General features: G+C 42.1%; 1 protein-coding gene across 1 annotated transcript; it reads right to left on the bottom strand.

Moving 5' to 3' along the window:
- Positions 1-1,903: 1,903 nt before the first annotated feature.
- On the bottom strand, positions 1,904-18,489 carry LOC125228201 (uncharacterized protein F54F2.9). Its single transcript, XM_048132676.1, has 8 exons — positions 18,239-18,489; positions 17,579-17,727; positions 16,559-16,730; positions 16,020-16,246; positions 14,464-14,629; positions 13,298-13,522; positions 12,486-12,635; positions 1,904-2,452 (listed from the first exon to the last, which is right to left on the bottom strand). The coding sequence occupies exons 1-8, from the start codon at positions 18,368-18,370 to the stop codon at positions 2,324-2,326; spliced, it is 1,350 nt and encodes a 449-aa protein (XP_047988633.1). The 5' UTR covers positions 18,371-18,489; the 3' UTR covers positions 1,904-2,323.
- Positions 18,490-18,550: the final 61 nt, after the last annotated feature.

Here is an 18,550-nt window from a genome sequence, read left to right as displayed (position 1 = left end):
CGCTTACGCAATATTACTCAGCAGCTGCACCCTGTACCTACTTCGAGACATGGAAATAAAAATACTTTTATTTTTAAAGACTTGAAGTCAGCTACTCACGTCTTTGTAAGAGATGACGCTGTACGTGGTGCACTAACGCCAGCCTATACCGGGCCACACGAAGTAATAGAACGTGGAGATAAAGTCTGGAAACTAAAAATAAAAGGAAAGGAAACCACCATATCCATTGATAGACTGAAGCCAGCTTATACGCTCGAAGATAGCAGCAACAGCCCAGTCAAAGAACCTGAAAAAGAAAGAAAGAAAGATAAGACGAGTACACACCCCCAGAAGATCACGGATACTGAAAACAATAATCCAAAAACACTTACCCGATCCGGCAGACGAGTGACGTTTCCAGATTACTATAGAGATTATTATCGCCCGTGAGACGGTCTCTGGGAGGGAGTGATGTGGTGTAACCACTGTACTTACCTATCTTTATTAAATACATGTATATAACATTAAATAATCATCATAATATTTACTTATATACATAACTACTAAATACCATTAATACTATAATATCTATCACACTAAACATAAATAATAAACACAAATACTTATATAATAACATTCACTTTTACATTAAAAATTCACATGCAATATAAACATAAATAAATTTACTAAAATCAATATCAATACTTAAATCATAAACTATATCTATACTTACAATATTCATATTTCATACATTATCCTAGCTACTCTATCGAATCTCCTTCGTCCGCCGCGCGGGCGCGGTGGGCGGGGACATCCGATCAGGTGACGCAGCGGCGAGAGGCCCCGCGCTCGCGCCGGCCGACACGCCAGTATCCACCCAGCCGCGACGCCGACTCCACGCTGCCCCGCGCCTCACCGGCGCCCGATCCACACTTACGCGAATTGATTGTTTTTCACGTTCTGAATTATTTATTGTGCTGTGTTGTTTACGTGTGACATTTTCTGTTCAAATAGACTTCATAAAGAGAACATTTTTGTGGTTTGATTGAAGCAAGACCCGCTACATAACCCACAGGCCGTCTACACAAACTATAAAAAAATATTAACAGATCAAGGAATAAAATATCCTAACATTTTAATGTACGAGAATTTAGAAACTTGGTATGACATTTAAGACATGATGTGGAAAAAAACAAGAAATAATTATGTTCTTAAATGGTGGAAGACATATGTTGGTAAGCTTTAGATTTATACCACTTTAGCAACCATAGACATACCAAACTATAAAATGACTGTCAATGTTTCTTTTTTTTCTAATAAAATAATGCACAAGTGACAGTATAAAACTTCCATAAAAAGAAACAAAAATATTACATGTAAACAAGTTTATAAATACAGGTTTATCTACAGTTTACCATTTTATAGAATTTCACGTCTCGCATAATAAATTCTTCTACACTAAAATGTTCACTTTTCACCATACATTTATACAAAACAACTGAGTATATTACGTAGGGTATATAATCTGGTGTATAATTATAGAGAGATATGAGCAGATAGTTATCACAAATATAAGACAGACACATGACTAATATATTTTGGAAATAAATGCAGTTTTATATAATCTTAAGTCAGCAGTGGCTTATAATTCTTATAAATAAAAAATGAATACGTAAAACCTGCGATTTTAGTTCCCAGACATCAAAAACTGCTTTTGTACCAATTTATTTCATTTCAATTGGTTTAACCGTTTCTGTGCGGATGACACGGAGGCCGTGTAATTGTTGTGTATCGCGTATGACACGGCTCCCGTGAAAAAGTTTTCGAAAATGGAACACGCAACGAATCGGTTAACAAATATTGGGATAATATACAAAGTCATTATCTGGATCCTAAAATTCGAGGGTTGTCACTAGTTTGTCGGAATAAGTAAAAAAGTAACTAAGTATTTCCAACTGATGTCTAACCGTCAAAAAGGGAAAGTTTACGGATATATAGTATACACCTTGGTACAGTAATATTTACAAGACGTGCCTTTACCACGAGTTACGACAGTGTCAACACTCAATATCAACATATCTATAGATAACAACGTATATACTCGTAATACTCCGTGTAAACAGAGAAACCCCCTTATTCATAAACGTACACTAAAGTTAGCAAGCTGATAAAGTTCGTTTGTCTCTTTCTATCACACCAATACGTCGGAACTTTAGGAGTATATACGTATTTATCTATAATTATATCGATGATATATATCGTGCTAATTACACAGGACTGAAATACTCATAAAGTAATTGTCCTTTACAATTCTATTAGAGATCATTTTCCAAAAACTAATTCGTTATGACTCGTTCTGTCCTTCTGTGTCGCTCTGTTCTCCATTCTCCTCTCTCAGTCTATCTTCTTCTTCTTTCTGTTTCTGCTTCCTGAGCGTTTCTGATAGGTATTTACACCGCTGCATACATTCCTCCTGAAAATAATTGTAAATAACATTAACAATTAATCTTATTTTGGGTGAATCCACATAAAAGTAACGTGAGTCACGACTTCATTGCGTGTTTATTTAAACTACAGCAAATTATAGGATCTATGCATATACCGGGAAAGTAACACTTATTTATAGATATATTATCGCGTCGTGAATAAATGGAACATGCCATAAAATCGTGACTCACGTTACTCTTTTTCCACAATCATTATGTTAAATAATAGTACATTGCATCAGAGGCCGGGAAAATGAGGATTTCCGGCCAAGTGGGTATATACGGCCGAGCGAGCGTGCGAGCGAGGCCGGATAGGGATACGAGGCCGGGAATCCGTTTTCACGCCGAGGCATGTATAGTGCTTTTCTCAAACATACAATGAAATAAAAAAAAATGCTCTAAAGGACAATATTTTATAAAAAAAAAGTTACTTTGCAGGCCTAGGCCTAAAAAATAATATGAAATCCCTTTACAGTCCTCTCGAGTTGTTGCGCCCAAAAAGCGATACTTCCCAGCCCATTTTAAGGAACGTAAAGACAATATTTCATTGCATGTTTGAGAAAAAATATTTTCTAAGTTAACTGTAATATCGGCAAACGATTATTGTTGGATAAAATTATTATTTCGTATTTTTCATTTTATTAATTATCATGTCGCTCGAATCTAGAGCAGAGCCCAACTGGGGAAGTACCTCCGCCTTACAGAAGACCGCAGTCAAATAGCACTAGACCCTCATAGTGTTGTTCCTGCCGGTGAGTAAGGCTGCCAGAGCTCAACGAGGGTGCGGTGTGGGAGGGTGCGGGGACCTACGGAACTAATTTGTTCCGTCTATTGTCCTTTGAGTCGTCGGCACCCCGAACCCTCCTTAGAAATACACAGCAAAAAGGAGTGTACAAGTTTCTAACAAGTCGGCAATGCGCATGTGACACCTCTTAAGTTGCAGGCGTCTATAGGTTACGGTGACCGCTTTCCATCAGGCGAACCGTGTGCTTGTTCGCCACCGATGTGGTATAAAAAAAAGCAGTCATACAACGCGAATGCAAATTACGAATAGAATATTAAAACGGTCTTTATCATTATATGCGCTAAGATCTATTTTATAGACAAGAACAAAGTATATGCAGGCAAGTATGGTCGCGCGATAAATTATAAAACATCAGTCCGTCCCTATCACACTATTTGTAAGTGTGATAGGGACGGCCTGATGTTTTATCATTTATCGGACGACCATACTTGCCTGCCAAGTTACATAATATTTGGCCTGTTGATGTGCAGTCACGCCGAACGCTTTAGATACACTTTCATTTATGTTTGTAAACTATTTCGTGGCTCGATTGATTTAGTAACGAAAGTGTTGATTGTTATTGTACAACGAGAGTAGTCCACACAGATTTTGACCTACTTCAGTTACCCAACCAACTGGGGAAGTACATGCAATACCTAAATCTTACAACAATCGCAGGCTAATAAGCAGGGAGCGTACTTTTCGTGCCGATGACATCAATTTGACGTCACGCTCCATATAGGGTGATCACAAATTGTTTTATTGTAAATTATTAATTATTAGTCATCAATCATTTTAAGTTATGAATTTCTTTGCATGGTAATGAATGCAAGAAGGATGGTGTGCTTTACGTTAGAGAGAAATTCTCTTTTCTACGTATTTATTGTAATGTGTTGTTAATAAATACTATTTAATTAAATTTATGTATAAAAACAAATTAATAATTTTATCCACGTTTCACATTTCAAGTAGGTATTATTTATGCCACATGTAAATGGACTACTGTATTTGAAGTAATTTGTACACGATTAAAATGATTGACGATTAATGATTAATAATTTACAATAAAACTATTTGGGATCACCCTATACGGAGCGTGACGTCAGATTAATGTCATCGGCATGAAATGTACGCTCCCTGCTAATAAGGTTATTTACGTGGTCGAATGCTTATATCGACCGTGCGGCACTCTACCCAAGGCGGAGACGGCATTCGTTGGTGGTTTTAGACGGTAGTCCTACACTGGCTAGACTGGTTAGTCCGTCATCGCCCCTGGTTCCCCCGTACCGGGTGACATGCGTAAATGCATTTGGGCCATTTTTTTTTTCTAAGTTGTCCACCCCATATTTTTTTTGGATTTGGAAATTCTTATGTGGGTTCGACTCAGAATCGTGAGCTCTTTCAATCCTAATAGGAGAAAAAAAGTGTCCCAAAGTTTTTTTCCCATTCCGTTACCACTTTTTCATACATTTTGTATGGCGGTAACGGAATGGAAGGTTTGAAAAATGAATGGAATTCTTGGGACATTTTTTTCTCCTATCAGGATCGAAAGACCTCGCAATTCTTGAGTCGGAATCGCGTAAAAAATAACCATGTTACAAAAAAAAATGGCCTATTTCCCCAGCGTTATATAAAGACAAATAAGCATATACCGTACTTATAGTGTTGTATATAAGGGAATTAAATTCCTTGAATACTTCAAGCGATGACAATACAACGCCAACTTGTCAACCTGATCGGGGTGACGAGGAAGGGATTTTTTTAATACATATAACAATGCAAGGAATATAACATATGAAGGTCAATTGTAGCAATTAAAACTTGTAAAATGACTAAAATGTGTTAATATTTTATACGTGAATGCGATACCTACTGGAGAACACTCCAAATACTTACCTTCTTAAGTCATATTGAATGAATACATTAAAGAAAACCAGTTGGGTTGAACAAGTGTGACTAATTGCTAATTGTCGCCACGAACAATCAAATCGATTACAATACTTCACTTTATAACTTTGTTAAATATCTACGTATGACTTTAATTCATTATAGCACTAAAGACTGCATACTTTTTATAGGAATTTTAACTGTATGGGTCTCAAATGGGCCATTTTTTTCAAAGTTTTCCCCCCACTTTTTTTTTGGATTTGGAAATTTTTATGTACTTTCCACTCAGAATCGCGAGTTCTTTCAATCGTAATAGGAGAAAAAAATTGTCCCAAGGTTTTTTTCCCATTCCGTTACCATTTTTTCATAAATTTTGTATGGCGGTAACGGAATGGAAGGTTCGAAAAAATGTATGGAAATCATGGGGCATTTTTTTTCTCCTATCAGGATCGAAAGAGCTCTTGATTCTGAGTATGAATCGCGTAAAAAATACCCATGTTACAAAAAAGTGGGGTGGACAACTTTGAAAAAAATGGCCCAAATAAGTCTCGGATATGAGTAAATTGAAACTTTTGTTAGGTCCTTTTAACATTTATGTAACTGTTTGTCAGAACAAAATGGATGTATTTAATTTATAAACGTGAATTTAAACAGATGTTTCATAATAAGACCATTGAATGCGTATGAAGACGTAATGTCTGCTACTTCAGCAATGTTTTGATGGTATAATCTTAAATATGCAATAAAAATCAGTGAGTATTATCGCTAGTAAAACTTTACTGTATCTGATAAGAGTAATATCCATACTAATATTATAAATGGGAAAGTGTGTGTGTTTGTTTGTCCGTCTTTCACGGCAAAACGGAGCAACGAATTGACGTGATTTTTGAGTGAAGATAGTTGAACGGATGGAGAGTGACTTAGGCTACTTTTTGTCTCTTTCTAACGCGAGCAAAGCCGCGGGCAAAAGCTAGTATGCAATTACAATCAGTGAATATTATCGCTAATAAAACTTTACTGTATCTGATAAGAGAATATAACTAATATATCACGATAATGTGAAGGATTATGAATTTGTGTGTATAGATTTACCCCCTTATTCATAAACGTACACTAAAGTTATCAAAACGATAAAGTACAGTCAACCAATTGGAACCCTAGGCCACTCTACAACCATGTCAAAATGACGAGCAGTATGAGATTTCTTACAATCTGATTTATAACGTCACTATGACATAGTTCTACAGTGGCCTAGGGTTCCAATTGGTTGACTATACGTTTGTCCTTTTCCGACGTATTGGTATGATAGAAAGGGACAAACGAACTTTATTGGCTTGATAACTTTAGTAAACGTTTATGTATAAGGGGGTTAGAATAAATATTCCAATGGGCCTTATTAGGTAGCAATAAACAGCCATATTAAATCAAACCTTAAGAACGTAAACATATAGTTATAGTTTGGCTAGAGGCCCAGAGAGCTAGCCAACGTTTAAAAATCACACAAATGGTCACAAAATGGTCTCGCCGGAAGATCAGCGATGACTGTATGGTTAGCATTATGCTGAGGTGGGACCATTTCGTGGTAAACGATAATTTTATATTATGTTATAATATAAAAATTTTACCTTCCAATAAAATTGTTATTATTTTGCCTGGTATATCCGAGGTCTTATATATAGAGAGAGTACGTCGTAGACGTCGCATCGGACCGATAGATGGCGCCATCGTTCGTTGTAAGTCGCTCCGGCGTCACACCGCCGTGATGTTGGTAGTCCCGTTTTCCCCACCTGCAACATAAGGCTCCTCGCGCCCCGACCCGCCACCAGCCACCCTCATTGTTGAGGAGAAGTGCCGACGGTATATTAAGCCTACCAGGAAGGCATCACTCAGACCTCGGATATACCAGGCAAAATAATAACAATTTTATTGGAAGGTAAAATTTTTATATTATTTGTGCCGTTTGTATATCCGAGGTCTTATATAGAGACCTGTTTATTATCTCCTGGTGGCGAGTCAGCTGGCGCGCAAGCCTTTGGTAGCCCTATTGGCATAGCATAGAAGAATAAGTGAATCGGTTGTTGAACCGATTTGACAGATGTATCAGTCGAAATCGCCTTCGATCCGCGAATATCTCGGTGCCAGAAACGCCTAAAGAGATTTTCGTGATGACGTTTAGCTTTAGTCAGCGAATAGTTAGAGAAATGACATTATTATACATTGTAGGCGAGGCTGACTTGAACAAGATACAAAAACCTTAGATACACTTTTATTATTAACAGACACGTTATTTTATCAGGTTATTATAAACCCAATTTCAGACACAAAGTGTGGAAATTAACTGTAAAAGTAGTGTAACTATCTGTACTGTAGCAGGGTAACGTAATTGATACTGCTTTTGTCAACCCTTCGTAAAAATTATCTAAATCAATATTAGCTTTGATATGACTATTTAAAGTCCAACGTCTTACGTCCATATCAAACACAGAAAAAGGTCATCACTCACGCGCCCGAGGGCTATTTGTTACGATACTGGTATTTTCGATCAGACTATTTCGCGTCAAGCGAGCGCGGTTACAAGCGAGACTCCTGAACTCTGAACTCTTTTTAGTGAGGGCATTTGAGGATACTGATCGCTCGGTAAAACTAGCCTAGAAGATGAAAAGTACGAGCGCTGTCGATTGCTACTACACTGGACGGAGGTATCAGTCGATTTCTTCAAGTCAGTCATTGACTCTTAGGGTAATCCATTACCTAATCCAAAACCCGATGCGACGGATTTCTACTTCGTGCAATGAAGGTCGACAGAGTAGACTGAGAGGTGGAGACGTCCGTGTCGCATCGCTGGTGGTTGCTGAACACGTCGTGGTAGCAGGTCAAGGGGTGAATTAAAACACCGCCACACATGCGCGCTTTAAGAGCGTAGGCGGAGCGTAATAATGGCGGTGCACCGCACAAACGCTGGCGTTGCGCCCAGTGGGCGCTAGCGGGAACTAACGAGCGCTGATTGCAAGCGCAACGCGCGCGGGACGCGAGCGGAATGCACGCGCATTCAGCGCGCTGATAGCGTAGCGTTAGCGAAGCGGAATGCGCTTTATGTGTGGCGGAGGCTTAATACGTACCGTTGTACGGCGTAATGCAGGGCTCTCGCAGACGAAGAGGTACGATGACGGGCGAAGCAGAAGAAGGCGAGGTCACCGAAGGTCACTTACTTGGCTCCCAGGGGGTGCATACTGACCTCGTACGACAGTCTGTTGGAGTCAGCAGTTACTGTCGTAGTTACTCGTAACAGAAGAGATGTAGTGTCCTGCCATCGTACAGCATAACATAACATACAACCGAACTGTGCATAGCATATAGTGCTATGCGAACCTTAATCCGGCTGCATGTCACTACAGTCGCCAGCGCCACCACCTGTTGAAGATTATTTTCCATCGGAAGAGCTTTACTTCGTACAATGTTCCGATTATTGAAGGTCTTATCGGGCTGCAGATGCAAGCAAAACAGGGGCGATTGGCCTACAGCTATCGGCAGCTGTACGAGGTAATGCTGGAAACCAACCTCCCTCTGTAGACTACGAAAGTTGTGAAATTGATGAAATCAGGTTCTACGATCGAATCAAGCACTATATTAATTCAGTATAGTCGAGCCAGATGATAACTACTGAAGTCCTCCTGAGTTCCTGGCCCCTTTCGCTTTGAGCTGGAATCTCAAGTTCACTAAGGCGAAGCAAGTTTATTTTTCCCTATTTGTTTATTAGAGGCTCGGCGAATAAGTTAATCTCTCGAATGGACAGGGGGCGCCACAAGCCTCCGGGAAATCGTCGTGTACTTGGAACCCCCGCGGCCAGATTACTGATCGGTTTTGGTGTCCGCCCGGTAAACAGACGCACGCTCAGGATGCAGCACGCTGGCTCGAATTCAGATCTGGACATTCTGAAAGAGTTTTTTTTTTTTTTTATTCCGCAAACCTTTACGATGTCTTTGACCTACACAATGAGCGACGTACAGGAATCACAGGGTCGTCTCGCGAGGCGCCTCTCCGATTAGATAGCTCGCGAACATCGTCAGGACACCCTCGCAGCAGTGCGGCTCCTCGTCCGGTTATTGACGTCTTACCTCGTTCAACTATGGGTGGCCAAGCCACGTTAGGACGTAGCATCTTTAGAATTTATCTGTTCTCACTTCGGCGACGGAGGAGTCATTGGTCAAAATAGAGTGTAAATACTGTCGAAGTACTTCACGGGAACTGGAAAGAGAAGAGTGGATACCATAGTGTACGGGATGTCAGCTGATAGCGGCGCCCGGCGTCACATTGGAGGGCAGTATCAGCCTGGTCAGCAACAGAGTCTGCAACGATACCGTAGCAGACGGAGCCCGGATATGGTCGTGGCACCATTGTAGGGGAAGACAGTGCTCGCGGTGAGCGTGACATCTTAGGCGCGACGGGCGTTATCAGCGTGGCGGCTAGCAGTACCAAGGGACCACATCAGCAATCTTACCAGCTTGTCACTGCAGCAGACGATGTTACGTTCGGCGGTGAGATTGAGACGGCCGTCGTCAGCTCGAAAGGCGTCTTCGATGCCCCAGTCGCGTCACGCAGTATCGTGCTCGGTGGCCCTCTCGAGGTCGCCGCCGTCAGCGCGGGAGGCACCGGCGCCAGCATGACAGTCAGCTACATCGGTGAACAGCATCAACAGAGTTCGCGGCGTCGTCACGGCAGACGCGGCAGGAAAATTAGCGACGCCTTCGCGGCAGCCGCAGTATTGCGCTCGGTGGCGCGATGAAGGTCGCCGCGTCTGCAATCTTACCTCGTGCAATCGAGGCGACATCAAGGTGCCAGCATCAGCGTGTCGGCCGACGACACCGGTGGAAAACTTCAAGTAGCTTGCGGCGATGTCACGGCAGACGCAGCAGAAGGATTGCGACGCCTGTGCAGCGGTTAACAGTATTACGCTCCGCATCACCACTGAGGCTTGTCACGGCAGACGAACGCTCTGCATCACCATCGAGGCGCCAGCATAAGCGTGGCAGCCAGCGATACTGGTGGACAGCTTCAGCAGGGTCGCGGCGTTTTCACGGCAGATGAGCGCGCTGCATCACCATCGAGGCGCCAGCATAAGCGTGGCGGCCAGCGATACTGGTGGACAGCTTCAGCAGGATCGCGGCGTTGTCACGGCAGATGAGCTCGCTGCATCACCATCGAGGCGCCAGCATAAGCGTGGCGGCCAGCGATACTGGTGGACAGCTACAGCAGGATCGCGGCGTTGTCAGGGCTGACGCACGCTCTGCATTACCATCGAGGCGCCAGCATAACCGTGGCGGCCAGCGATACTGGTGGACAGTCAGCAGGATCGCGGCGTTGTCACGGCAGACGAACGCTCTGCATCACCATCGAGGCGCCAGCATAAGCGTGGCGGCCAGCGATATTGGTGGACAGCTTCAGCAGGCTCGCGGCGTTGTCAAGGCAGACGCACGCTCTGCATCACCATCGAGGCGCCAGCATAAGCGTGGCGGCCAGCGATACTGGTGGACAGCTTCAGCAGGATCGCGGCGTTGTCATGGCAGACGAACGCTCTGCATCACCATCGAGGCGCCAGCATAAGCGTGGCGGCCAGCGATATTGGTGGACAGCTTCAGCAGGCTCGCGGCGTTGTCAAGGCAGACGCACGCTCTGCATCACCATCGAGGCGCCAGCATAAGCGTGGCGGCCAGCGATACTGGTGGACAGCTTCAGCAGGATCGCGGCGTTGTCACGGCAGACGAACGCTCTGCATCACCATCGAGGCGCCAGCATAAGCGTGGCGGCCAGCGATATTGGTGGACAGCTTCAGCAGGCTCGCGGCGTTGTGGCGGGGGCAGAAGGTGGCCGCGCTGGTAGCCTGCATATTGACGACAGATCACTAACGGCGCGGCGCTCGCGTCGGGACAGCAGCAGACATACTTACAGCGTCGCACGCGACGCCTATGTGGCGGCCACAACGTTGTTCGGCGGCACCGCAGAGATGGCCATCGTTAACGAGGAGGCAACTTCTAAGTACGCAACTTCGGCGGCGCCGACGCGGCGGACAACACTGCCGCGGTCAGCGGCGCTATCGCAGCGCTACAGTAAGTTCCGGCGCCGACACGTGACTTGGGGCCTCCGCACCGAATCGGAAACCGAACATGTTCTTTCTAAAATAATATGAATCTGCTCACCCATTCGTCGGAGAAATTCAAACCTCCTTGGAGCGCGGTATTCCTCCACCGCGCCCTCCGCCGCCGCCGCCGCCGCAGCCCGCAGGTCGCGCAGCCCGCGGTCGCGAAGCACGTGGTCCCCGGAGCACGTGGTCCCCGGCGGAGCAACTTACCTACGTTACCGCTTATATTCTCGCGCGAAACTTTTAATACGCGGATAACACTTCCTACTTTAGTCTCGGAAATGCGAATAGTTTAAAAAGAAAACTGATTAACGGTAACGATTTTTGCAGCATGGAACTTTCTTACAAAAAAGTGGGTAGAATCATAAAGCACCGCTCGTTCATTTCTATCGTGAGAACCCCGAAAGACGAATAATGATCGCTAGCGAGGCATAATATATCTCATTATTCAAGACGAACGAGCGTAAATTAAAAGGGAAGAAAGAATTGACGGTGAAAATTGAAATTGAAAAATTTCATAATTCCGAAACGTTATAAGCCACTTTTTAAATAAAAACACGAATAACTCTGGTTTGACCAGGAGTAACAAGGAAATAGAAACTAAAAGATTAATTTCGAGACACCATGCTGTAAAAATGTTCGAACGGAATACGCGACAACCGGTCACTTCGGCGTTCGACGAAACAATGTGGGTGGCTGGTGGCGGGTCGGGGCGCGAGGAGCCTTATGTTGCAGGTGGGGAAAACGGGACTACCAACATCACGGCGGTGTGACGCCGGAGCGACTTACAACGAACGATGGCGCCATCTATCGGTCCGATGCGACGTCTACGACGTACTCTCTCTATATATAAGACCTCGGATATACAAACGGCACAAATAATAATTAAATGTATTTTAATTTAAATGTAGTTTGTATTTTAATACCTATCTATATGTAATGTTTACCACGAATAAACGATTTCTATTTCTATTTAAACGCTATCGAGCCTGGTCGAACGAAATTTATAGAAATTCAAATACAAACATATTTACGAGCGCTCAATTTGGTAACAAACGGTTTGATGCAACCACCCCTAAGATTAGAAAAACTACTAAAAACTAGCTGCTGCGATCTTCTGCCAACGGTACCCGGCACCGCCTTTGGGATGCTTGGCTAGAGCTGCCTCTAACGTTTATGACTCGTAACCCTCAACAATGGAAGGAGACAGTACCTTGGTCTTCCCAGGAACAGCTGCTGCGATCTTCTGCCAGCGGTCGCCGGCGCCGCCTTTGGGATGCTTGGCTAGAGCTGCTTCTAACGCCTTCTGTTGCTGCTGCGACCAGTTGCCGCTGCTCACTTCTTCTGTTTTACGTGTTTTCACCTTTAATAGAAACCATAGTGTTAGAATGGGATTTAGTAATATTAAATTCAAGATTGACGTAGAGTAATTAAAGAAGTTGGTATACTTCAGATGTCTGCTCGAAGGTCTGTTCATAAAATCTTCTTCTAAATATATAAAAGAAGAAACTGACTGACTGACATATCAACGCACAGCCGAAACCGCTGGTTCTAGAGATTCCAAATTTGGCACGTAGGTTCCTTATAAGGTGTAGACTGTAGAGGAGCACTAAGAAAGATTATTTTTAATTCACCTCCTAAGGGGGTGAAATGGGGGTCCAACCAAAGTTTGTATGGGAAAACAAGATTAGGTTAGTACGCGGGGGAAGCCGCGAGAAAAAGCTAGTAATAAATAACTGAGCAAGGTACCAATAAACTGAAATAGATACCATACACTATAAAAAAAATATTTAATAAAATAATTTGATTTGTTCCCTACAAGGTGCCAATAAGTTAAACTCGCTCCATTTCTTTGTGTCCCACTGCTGGGCACGAGTCTCCCTTTTCCTCCGCCACCCATTACGATTTGCCACCTGCTCCGGCGAGTCGCTGCAAAATGCGTCGAGAACATCCCGCCATCTTTTCTTGTGGTGTCCAGTTGAAGATTCAAGAAGTGGTTCTCTTGGGTGGAACTCAAAGACTTACCTTCTTGGGAACCTCCACAGGCACCGGTTCAGGCTCCTGTCCCGGTATCTTATAGCAGTTGTCCTTCAACTTGGCAGCCATGTGCGTGACCTCAGGCACTGAGCGACACATAGCTTCAGCGATGCGCTCCCAGCGCTCCGCGGAGCCTCCGGGGTGCTTCTTCACGAGTCTTATGAGCTCGGCTAGGTCGTCGTCCGTCCAGAGACCGCCGGTTATTACTGGTGCCTGGATAAAAAAAAAAAACAATGGTAAGTAATAAATGTAATAATTATGAAATATAAGTAAGTTGTGGTTACCTATAATTGGATAAGCATCAGTTTAGACTTTTGTAACTAGATTTAAGAGCATGTAAGATGTATTATCTGTTGGTAATCCTAAATAAATAAAATAAAATAAAATATAAAACAAATATTCAATATTGTACCACATCTTTTAAATGCCACTTCTGAAAAATACCGTACTGTAATCATGTCACCACATAAGCTATAACCTAACCACAAAATTAAAATTTTGAAAAAACCTCCGACCGCGACACAGTAGACCGATTTTCATGAAACATGGCTAAGAACACTCCCGACTAACTCAGCTTTCAAACAAAAAAAAACTAAATCTAAATCGGTTCTTCCGTTCGGGAGCTACGATGCCACAGACAGACACACACACAGACAGACAGACAGGTCAGACTTATAACACCCCGTCGTTTTTGCGTCGGGGGTTAAAAAAACAAGAGACGTCATAAAATAGTCAATCATCTTTTTCTTAGAAGAACCACACGGTTTCGCCTTGTGGGTCTAGGCCTCTAGATGAATTAATAAAGTGACATTCAGATGGCATATGCCAAAAGACAGTGTTGCCACATGTTGAGTAGGTACATCTGCCCTGGTACCATTTTACCTGTCAATTAGGATCGCAATTCAGGACTTCAATTTAGTTAATTTATTTTCAAAACTTTCCATATGAATTAACAGTATAACACACGAACCCGCGGGCCTTAGCTTTGACCGCTTCTAAAAGTAAGGTATAGCGTCCACGAGGACCACGAGGTGTCTTATATCAATGAAATGGTCTTGTACTTGAGGTGTCTATTTACTAGCTTCACAGGCACTTCATGACGTCATGGTGCAAACATGAGGTCTAACAGACATCTGTACACTGTAGATACTGACCGGTTTGACGGGAACCGGGACAGGCGTGTCGTCCTCAGCAGCCACGGGGTCGAGCAGACACTCCCGCTCGGGAGGCACGAAGCCGCGCCGCTTGCGAGCGCCCTTAGCTTTCGCTTCCTCCATGGCGGCTGCTTCGCGCTCCGCCCGCGCTTTCTCTTCCGCTTCCCTGTTTAACAAAAGACAGATTTAGAAAATTGTACAAGATTGAAAAGTAACTCCCAGGGCCATTTGCACCACCCGCTTAACTCAAGGTTATTGGGCTTAGTCCGTCAGTTAGATTACCAAAGAATTTTAAACACGTATTTTTTTCTTTTTTTCTCGTAAACGAAAAATAACTAACCTAATCTTGTTTTCCCATACAAACTTTGGACCCCCATTTCACCCCCTTAGGGGGTGAATTTAAAAAAATCCTTTCTTAGTGCTCCTCTACACCTTATAAGGAACCTACGTGCCAAATTTGGGATCTCTAGAACCAGCGATTTCGGCTGTGCGTTGATATGCCAATCAGTCAGTGTCTTCTTTTATATATTTAGATGTTTTGAACAATCCTTCGAGCAGACATCTGAAGTATATTAAACACCAACTTCTTTAATAGGCGAGACGACTAAAAAAACTAATTAGTCCGTCAGTTAGATTATCAAAGAATTTTAGACACGTATTTTTTCTTTTTTCTCGTAAACGAAAAATAACGACGGTACAGTGCGTTGAAGTTTTGCGTGACGTCACGCCTAGGTACAATTTTTACTTAGAAATGACGTCACAAGCCTCCACTCCGGAACTTTGATGCTCTATATCTTTGTAATTAGAAAAAGCGAAAAAAGCTTCAGTATTCTTGAACTATCTAACTGACGGACTAAACAGAATGCCATTTTTTATGTAGTCGTCATCCCTATTCCATATAAAATGGTAGGTTAACCTCGAGTTAACCCTCCATTTTCGGTGGTACAAGTTACCCTAACTCATAAAAACCTACGTCATACGACATGGCCAAAACTTTTTGTGTAACTCGTACCTAACATTTTCTCAATTATCAGGCTACCGATTGGCGTAATAAACTGTCCATAATGTTGCACAAACGATAACGAAATTTTTATTGGTCATCAAGAAAAATACAAGCTCGAACTTAATGTAATTCAGAAACGTTTTTCAAGTCTGACAAAATGATATGATAATCCTTTGCATCATTTTGAATATGTTGTAAAAATTTTATACAGGATTATATTATAAGTAGTTGCTTTTTGTGAATAAGGGATTCATCCATAGTTCCTTACCACTTTTTCTGCCTCTATTATTCCTCCTGTTTTTTCATCTGCATGTCTCCTCAGTTCTATGCTCCCCCATGTTAAGTCGACCATACTCCACCACACCATCCTCGGTATCAAGGCAGCATGTCTTAGGGCCCCCCACATCTAGCATCCCGCGAGTCGCGACTGTCGCGAGTGTAGCGTCTGGTCAACTGCATGGCAAAGAGTACAGTTGGCCCGACGCTACGCTCGCGAGATGCAAGATGTGGGGGAACCCTTACGTCTTATATCATCAGTATAATAACAACTTACCTCTTCTTCTGCCTCTTAGCTTCTTCCTCCCGTTCTTTCATCTGTCTCCTGAGTTCCATGATGCCCCGAGGTATGCCAACTATACTCCACCATATGAGCCTCGGTATTTGGAACGGCAGGGTGTCTTTGATGCTGGGTTTGGGCAACTGATCTAGGATCTCAGCTAGGCCGGTGTCAAAACCGGATTTCTTTGAGTGCTTCTTGCCTCTGCTGTTTAGGATTTGCTCCTGAGGACAAAATGGCTGGTTTAACTTTAACAATGATAAATAAATATTATAAGTCATGACTGTCAATCTGTGAAATAATATGGGTCCTATAAGGAGTGTTGTGGGTACAATTTTATACCTACATATTTAGTAATTAGTAAAATATGTAAGTATACAATTAATGAGTTGTAATTCACAAATTTGGACATTTTAGATGTAGTGTGTATAATCTCATGATGACTAGGTTTTAATATTATACAGCTCATGACGAAATTTTCTCTTATTGTAACAATATTTCTTGATCAATTAAATGTATGATAACTAAAAACTTACTGCAGTAAACCTCTTCTCAGCATAAGCCGCCCAGCCGACAGCATACTGCCCAAAGGTAATGATAACGAACAGAATAATAGAGCCCTCGGCCAGACCCATCTTACGGACGTGGCGGTAGTAGTATACCGCTGAACGCCAGTTGGGCAGACCGTTCTTAAGCACTTCATTGTACCTGAAAATAAAGTTAGTTTCAAACACAGTCGGAATAGATGGTAATATAAGTAAAAACAATTTTATTTAACAGCATATTCCTCATCATCTTAGAAGACAAAAAGGTCATAAAAACTTTTTGGATTTCGTCAACTTTCAGAGTTATAAGCATTAAAAAAAAACAATTACTTATTATTTTGCAGACCTAAATGCTGTTTTGATGGCGATGATGGCGTTATAGGACATAATCCAACAAACTTTGTTGATCATGTCAAAAAATAATTGGAAACAATAGTACATTACATCAGAGGCCGGGAAAATGAGGATTTCCGGCCAAGTGGGTATATACCGGATAGGGATACGAGGCCGGGAATCCGTTTTCACGCCGAGGCAAGTATAGTGCTTTTCTCAAACATACAATGAAATAAAAAAAAGGCTCTAAAGGACAATATTTTATAAAAAAAAGTTACTTTGCAGGCCTAGGCCTAAAAAATAATATGAAATCCCTTTACAGTCCTCTCGAGTTGTTGCGCCCAAAAAGCGATACTTCCCAGCCCATTTTAAGGAACGTAAAGACAATATTTCATTGCATGTTTGAGAAAAGTATTTTTTTGGAAAAACATGCTAAGTTGTTTATTTTAAGTGCCAGTTTTACGAATAACATTTACTTTTTATGTGAAAATATATCCAAATAACTAAAAAAAATGTTTTTATCAACAAAATTCGCATGATGTCATGTAACATTTTATCTTTATTTTTCCCTCTGAAATGCGTTGTTAAAATCTTTTGGTTCCCTCGTTTTACACCGTGCATAACAGCCCAGTGTAGGAGCACTATTATTATTTTTTGGGTTAAATGTGTCATACATACTTCTCTCTCTTTCCAGGATCTTTGAGAATGTTGTGTACGGAGACTAGGTTCCTGAACTGCACATCTGCATCCGGGGCGTCATTCTTGTCCGGGTGCAATTTCAGAGTCAGCTTCTTGAAAGCTGACTTGATTTCAGACGGTGTAGCTTCCTAATTAAATAAATTAAAGGTTAAGTTCACATGACATTCACATTAACCTTTCCAGGCCCATAGGTATGTGAAAATCTACACTAAATTTTGAATTACGCAAGAATATATTGAGGTGTCATTAAAATAGGGGCTCCAGTCTTAACTGCTCTGATAGCCAACTTCAATAGTAGTAATAAAATGCAAATAAGGAAGTGAGGAAGTACAGGAAATACTGAAAACATCTAACATAAACATAACCACCCAGAATAAAATATCTGTAGGTAACACTTTAAATATTTATTATTCAACCCAGTACCAAGTTAGCAGAACTGCTTAACAAGTAACTACCAAATTAATAAAATACATTATTTTATATTCCCTTATATTTCAGGGGATATACAAAACAGGCATGCAGTGATTACAGCAATCAAATATTTAACAATTTGATGACATGTCTAACATAGCTACACATTAGTGTTTTTTTAACTGCGCGTGTAACATTACAAACACAACGTTCCGCCGACAACATTACCTGTGTAACTCCGAGCAACTCGTAGAAATTCTGATTGACTTCTTCGACCACGTCGAACACCTCCAAATCGTCATCGTCCCAAGCCGCGGCGCCTAGCGCCAGCGACAACAACAGGAACGCACATACCCGCATTATACACGAATATAATATATTTACCAAGGAATTAATTTAGAAAAATTGCATTATTGTAGAAGAAAGTTTGTTGAAAATTTGACATTTCGCCAACCCAGCTGTCCTGCCGTCTTGGCTGATGTGCTGATGACTGTATGCAGCTAAAATTCTCGACATATAAAAAATATTATTATTATGTGT

Source organism: Leguminivora glycinivorella, chromosome 7, assembly GCF_023078275.1.
Source record: "Leguminivora glycinivorella isolate SPB_JAAS2020 chromosome 7, LegGlyc_1.1, whole genome shotgun sequence".
In the NCBI taxonomy this organism is placed as follows: domain Eukaryota; kingdom Metazoa; phylum Arthropoda; class Insecta; order Lepidoptera; family Tortricidae; genus Leguminivora; species Leguminivora glycinivorella.
The sequence above is the reverse complement of the archived record's forward strand: the minus strand, read 5'-3'. Positions and strand labels throughout refer to the sequence as shown.

Bases quoted from the DNA above. Each gene is read 5' to 3' on its own strand.
- LOC125228201 (XM_048132676.1), bottom strand. From the start codon at position 18,370: ATGCGGGTATGTGCGTTCCTGTTGTTGTCGCTGGCGCTAGGCGCCGCG. The intron at 13,523-14,463 runs GTCAGTATCTAC...TTTTTTATCCAG, and splicing joins TCCCGGTTCCCGTCAAACCG to GCACCAGTAATAACCGGCGG. The intron at 12,636-13,297 runs GTAAGTCTTTGA...TTTCTATTAAAG, and splicing joins CTGTGGAGGTTCCCAAGAAG to GTGAAAACACGTAAAACAGA.